Source organism: Apostichopus japonicus, chromosome 2, assembly GCF_037975245.1.
Source record: "Apostichopus japonicus isolate 1M-3 chromosome 2, ASM3797524v1, whole genome shotgun sequence".
In the NCBI taxonomy this organism is placed as follows: domain Eukaryota; kingdom Metazoa; phylum Echinodermata; class Holothuroidea; order Aspidochirotida; family Stichopodidae; genus Apostichopus; species Apostichopus japonicus.
The window spans coordinates 15,671,726-15,678,020 of NC_092562.1; the positions used below are offsets into that span (position 1 = coordinate 15,671,726).

The window sequence follows — 6,295 nt, forward strand, 5'->3', positions numbered from 1 at the left end:
TTATTATTACTATTGTAATTATTATTATTCCCCCCCCCTTATTTCTATACTTTTTATTCCCCTTTTTTTAGTTTCAGTTTATTTATATCCAGTATAAATATAAATATTTATAAAAGGACATCAAAAAATTCAAAAAGTACATTACGAAAATTATAGTAAGTAAGTAAGTATAGAAAATTAAATATTTAAACACATTTACTGGCAGAAACATTTACTTTCTTGGGGGGAAGGGACAGGGGAGAGGGAATAGGAAAGTGAAAATTGTAACCACCATGCTCTTTTTTGCCCTGTAAGGAGATGTCAAACATTGAAAAGTTATTGATTATTTTTCATTATCATTATCTTGTTGAAAAACAGTTTCGTCAACATTTTTGTGAGTCAGAATCAAAACCCCACAAACACTGTTATAACAAAGCAGAATGTTACAAAATTGAATCCTTTTGTTTTATTAATCACTGAGCTTTAAATAGCCTGCATGAAATATCCACCTGTTTGTTTCTGCCGGTTGTGAAACCATTTTGCTATTCAAGATAGCCTTATTAGAGGACTGATTATAATCCTGTCTCTAAGGAGTCACTCTTACTGACCTTGCAAACTTGTGAGGGGGACGGCGGATCGCGAAGTCAGTAGTTACTATCACGGTTTGATTCATCCAACACGGCAGCATACAGAAACGTTGTACTCAAAGCCGAAGCCAAAGTGAATTAATCAGGAGTCTGGAGTCAGGAATCAGGAATCAGGAATCAGTCTGGAATCAGGAGATCTGGAGTCAATGCATGCTAAGTTCTTCAATACTGCCCTCATTAACGTTCTGGAAAACATTTCATTACTGTAGTTTTTATTTTACCCTTTTTACCCCCAAATGACTTGTAGAACGATTGTAACTGCATAGCGGAATAATTCATTGCACCTAAATTTTAAATTAAGAACTCTGGTATTTCCTTGCAGATGGAGCGTGAGAAATCTAAAGCCACGAGAGATATCGAGGAGAAACTTATCGTCTCTGCTTGGTATAATATGGTAAGGAACAAATTTCTCTGTTTGATATATTTTCAATAATATTGATTCTATATGTCCGTCAAAAGATCCATATTTTTCTTTATAAGTGAGATGATGAGTAACAGACTGCCTGAAAAACTTTAATTCTAGTGGATAATATATAGGTGTAAAAAGATAACAGAAGAATTTCAGTTGCCCCACCCCCCACCCCCACCCCCAAGTGGGATGACGTGTCACAGACTGCCTGAAAACTTCAATTCTAGTGGATAATATATAGGCTTAAAAGATAACAAAATAATTTCAGTTGCCCCATCCCTCACCCCCCACCCCCAGCCCCCAAGTGAGATGACTTGTCACAGACTGCCTGAAAAACTATTCTAGTGGATAAAATATAAGCTTAAAAAGAGAAGCAGCAGAATTTCAATTTAGGTCACTAGTTTTGAAATACTAGACTTTAGGACAAAAATTAACCCCAAGTCTCAAGCTGATGCCAAAGAAAACTCGCGAGAAAACTTCCGAAATACATCCCATTCCTTTCGTCGGACTATTTAATCTTTTCTCATTTTTTCAAGTTTCCATAAAAGTTTCATAAAAGATCCATTCGTCCTGCAATGATCTTTGAATCTGTGGTATCCTACTCTATTCCTTTTTCTCTCTAGGGAGTGCAAAAACACAGGAAAGCAGCCGAGGAGAGATTATCCGCCTCCTCATCGGGCCAGTCGTTCCTATCAAGACAGAGGCAGGCATCAAACCGACGCTCATCTGCTATCAATAGCCCCGGTGCCCCGAGGTAACGTCTTGACACGATCGACTCGGGCATCGAATCAACAGTCCTGTGCTCTAAGACAAAGCCCTGGGGGTTCCCCAAGGTGACGTCGTTGTCGGAGGCAGTCGGCTCGAGTTGATAGCAAGTGTTTAAAACTATCAATCATCCATCACAGCCTATCACGATACAAATTGACAACATTGCAACAGCTTGAGAAGGAGCAAAGATGTAGTAATGAATCCGAAATGAAGAAATGGCAGCATCTATCGTAGTCGCAGACTAAAAAATGGTCCAATCTTCACCATTGTGAACGACTTTCTTTCTGTCCTCATTTTTGCTGTTTGGATTGCCATTGTCAGCATCAGAATTCTGATGAAACATTGTGAAGGTGTCATATGCATGTGGGAAGTGCTGAATTTGAGAAGCATACATTTTGGTGCCTTGCAATGGAGAATAATTTAAGTTGAGAATATCCCCTCATTGGTGGGGCTAAGAACGATGTGTGTGAAGTTCTTAGTGGTTATTTGCGGGTTTATGGCTTTAATTTAATTAAAGGAAAAGTCACAGAAATGAAGTGAAGCAATTTTATAACTGCGCTGTAAACAGAAAGTTAAAGTAAGTTAATCTATAGCATATTTGATGAGAAGATAAAATGATTTCACAAATGCAACCAGCTGCTTTAGTTTGGGGTGGGGGGGTGGGGGGGAATGACTACTCAGTCAATATTCGTCAGTTGACGAGGAGGAGAGCACAAGAGGTGGTGTTTATCTTTAAAGGAACAATAGATATTTATTTAACTGTGGTTTAATCTTTCGTAGATGCATAGTACGTTCAACATAGTTTGTATACAGACAAGCAGCAAGGCTTCATTCTCCCGGATTAATTATTATTCGCTAATTTTATTAAAAAGAAATAAGCAGTGTAACATTGAATATCATGCGTCCTAGAAATTATTTTTTACTTGAATGTGTTTCATTAGTTAGAAATAAGGTAAGGAGTAGTGCAACAGTCACATTTGAATTTTGAGTCTTTTGTTTTTGGTAATTCAATTTAAGTTGTTAGTCAGGTAATGCTGTAAGTTTGTTCGGCTGTTTTACCTGGTAAATAAGGCAGTCTTGGAAAAATGTATCAGGAAGAAACCAGTTAAGTTTAGAGAGAAGTAACCAACAAGACCCCTGATTGAACGTGATGGGTGGAGCTGTTGCCCAAGTTATGCTGCAGTTATAGGGAACTAGCGCTACAGAATTGACCCAAACGTACTCTGGGAGTAATAGGTGACCATTTTATCAGCAGATGTATCCATCTGATCGGCTTTAGGGAACTGTTTATGACTAGCCCATCTTTTGAAATGATGTGAAAGAATAGATTTTGGTTTTGCATGTCAGCTTGTATTTTGTGATGGTCAACTAAGTTGGTACAGAACATTGCCAGTGGCTTACTGGGTTTTATGCTGCTAGGGTCGTCTAAGGGAAGCCCAGACTTGATTAGCCTGTGCTGACATTTTCTGGATGCTGAATACACTGTTAGCATTGAGGACTTACACATGGACCATGCATTCATAGTGTAACAACATTTGTTAAATGAGTTTGCCTTTCTCCTTTAAGTTCCCCTCCCAACACTCCCTCCCCCACCCCAGATCTCATGTCTATGGGTGTGATATTGATGTAACTGTGGTTATTGAAATTCTACTACATAAACTATCTTTAGCAAGACTTATATTACTTTAAATTTATAAATCAATTGGAACTATGAAAATGGTCAGAATTTCTGAGAATGCAAAACTTTCCAGAAGCTTTCATTTTTTTCTTTTTTTTTCTTTCTTTATCCTATCTGTTATAAGATTTGGTGGTATTATATAATGTATAATATGTATACTAGCTATGAATATCACATATTCCTATATCGGTTACTCGTATATATGTTAATTTCACAAGCATTACTCCACACCGTCAGTTTAGGGACAAGTCCGTTATGCCGGTACCACTCTGTACAGCTGCTCTCATGACACGCTTCAGAGCACTCGTATAGGCATATATAAACAGTTTCTATAAACGTTTACATAATAGAAACAGGATACTGGTAGTACAGCTCACAGTTTCCCAAACAACCGCTCTGACGTCATCAGACGACCGTCATATATGTTGTAACAAAAATATTCCAACTAAGGAAATCTACACTTTATAGGTAAAGCGGTCATGACGTTAACAAATGGCTAATGCGCACTGTCATATATATTTTACGGCATTATTATAAATCATATGTGTTTATAAGTTTGTATTCTTTGGTCTTGTCTGGTGTGTTAGTTTTTTTGTGAAACTTTCTGTTAGTGTAATCTTCTTTCCATTTTCATAGTATGGTCTTCTTTTTTCCTTTATTTTCAATTGGTTAATTTTAATGTTTGTAAAAAGAATTTAATAGTTAATTGCCTTATCATTTAGGTCACTTTGATGAAGATACTGGAAGGAAAATGTTGGGCAATGTTAAAGTGTAGAACAATAGAAAATGTAAGTCATTTTTAGCAAGCAATTTGGTAAAATAAAAAAAAATCCCCAAATGTTTGCTCTGTGAGTAAGATAGTCAGTAAGATAGTCAGATAGTCAGTAAGTGTGAGTAAGATAGTCAAATAGTTCAATAATTTTTATACACAAAACACAATATAGCTTGCCACTTAAAAAACAACCTTTTGGATTTTCACCCAAATGGACATTTGTTTAATATTATTGTCCCTCCTTTGCAAAAGGAGTCACTCTTTGAGCAAAGAAAGTTTCTGATTGTGGTTACTAGTTGAGGGCAACATTCCAGGAAAAAGGGGGGGGGAGTCAAGTCAACAACAGCTGAGCATGTGATATTTATTGAGCACACAACTGAAACCAAACAAGATGTTCCTCAAAACATTTGCTAAAATATTTTATTCTTCAAAAAAAATGATGCATATTAAAAATGTTAATAAACACCTGTATTTTAAAATACTTTTAGAGATATTGAATATGGCCAACCAAGAGAATGGCTCAATGTGTACATAGAGTGGTGCTATATTTCTGGAAAACATTTTTGTATAGATTCTGTAAAAAATAAAAAGGGATAAAGAAAAAGTCAATGAGAGAGAGGTTTTGATATTTATAATTAAAATTGGATATTGAGACAACTATTTGAGGTAATCCTGCAATTTTAAACCATTTTTCATGTAATCACTTTTCCTTCTCTGTTTTATGTCCTTTTTATGTGCATGTAGCATTTCGTCATACGGGAATTTTTTTTTTTTTTGAGGAGATATAAATATTCTTTAACCGAGGGGAATGTATTTTACCTAGTCGTTTTTAATACTAAAGTGCAGTTTGCTAATTGTGTACGTTGTGGGTTTTGTCTTGGTACGTTTGTGTGCGGTTTATTTTGCATTGACATTGCTCTGTATTTAGTCCAGTGATATCCAGGATGTTGAACTGTATGTTGGTCCCCATTCTAGATGCTTGCATTCCATGGTACTACTTGGATTAGATTTTGTCTGGATTTATGCAGTAATTTTGGTAGGTACATTGTGCTTTGATCCGGAAAATGTTTACACATTTTTACATTAGACTTAAAGAATGAGTAAAAAATTAACATTACAAACTGGCTTTTTGTCTTCTTTTTTCTAACCTTGAGTGAACTATTTGTTCACATTCCTTAAAAATTATATGAATTCAAACTGGCTTCATGTTAATACAGTACGACATAATGGGTGATTAATGATTTAGGTAGACACAAATGAATTGAAAATGTAAAAAGAGACACCGATTGGTGACTTACATGAAGAAACGTGTTGTATACGAGAATCCATGTGACTTGAGAGTCATATATGTGATGTCATCATTGAGATTCAATGATTTGAGTTTTGAATGTGTGACATCTTGTGGCCATTTTACCTTACACACTGCATTTTTACTGCCTCATTTTCATCCAAGGTAAACATATCGTAGATGAATGCACTTGCCAATATGTTAGTAAAGTTGATCTATGGAAAAAATTCTGCGATTGGTTAATCTTTATAGGTGTAACTTTATGGAAGGGGAAAGTAAGGTGACCTTTGAAATGTCTTGAAATGTACAGAATCCTAAGTCATGAAACTGTAATGACTGGGACCATGGATTAGTTGTTGCTACAGTGATGGGTCATCTATGGTCATAAAATCAAGGCATCTTGGCTTCAGAATCAATGATCATGGACTTAAAATGATGGATTAAATACATTAAACCAGGGATATTGGGCTCAGAACAATGGTCATGGATTTAACAAGATGGATCAAAGATTTTAAACCAGGAATCTTGGGCTCAGAAATGCAGGCTTCAATGCAGGCATTGTAGACCCCCATTTTTCATCAGTGCTCTGTTTGAGTGTGTGTCAAAACATGACAGAATCCATCCAGAAATATTCCATAACCAATGTGGTATATAAATAAATAAATAACAGTTGGGATGGTCATGTGACCAATGCTAAGCTTTTGCTTTTTTTTTAAATAAGATTTACTCACTATTTACTGCACAAATGTAATTA

The 6,295-nt window shown here is 35.8% G+C and overlaps 1 protein-coding gene across 3 annotated transcripts in view; it reads left to right on the plus strand.

Annotated features, from left to right (window-relative positions):
• Positions 1–6,295, plus strand: part of LOC139979666 (protein Hook homolog 3-like) — a 42,596-nt gene that overhangs the window by 36,151 nt on the left and 150 nt on the right. For all 3 annotated transcript variants that reach the window (XM_071990683.1, XM_071990701.1, XM_071990690.1), the window contains 2 exons: positions 949–1,020; positions 1,659–6,295. The exon at positions 1,659–6,295 is cut by the window's right edge and continues 150 nt beyond it. In XM_071990683.1, the coding sequence (XP_071846784.1) occupies positions 949–1,020; positions 1,659–1,793 (207 nt within the window). In that variant the 3' untranslated portion in view covers positions 1,794–6,295. The remainder of the gene's footprint in view (positions 1–948; positions 1,021–1,658) is intronic.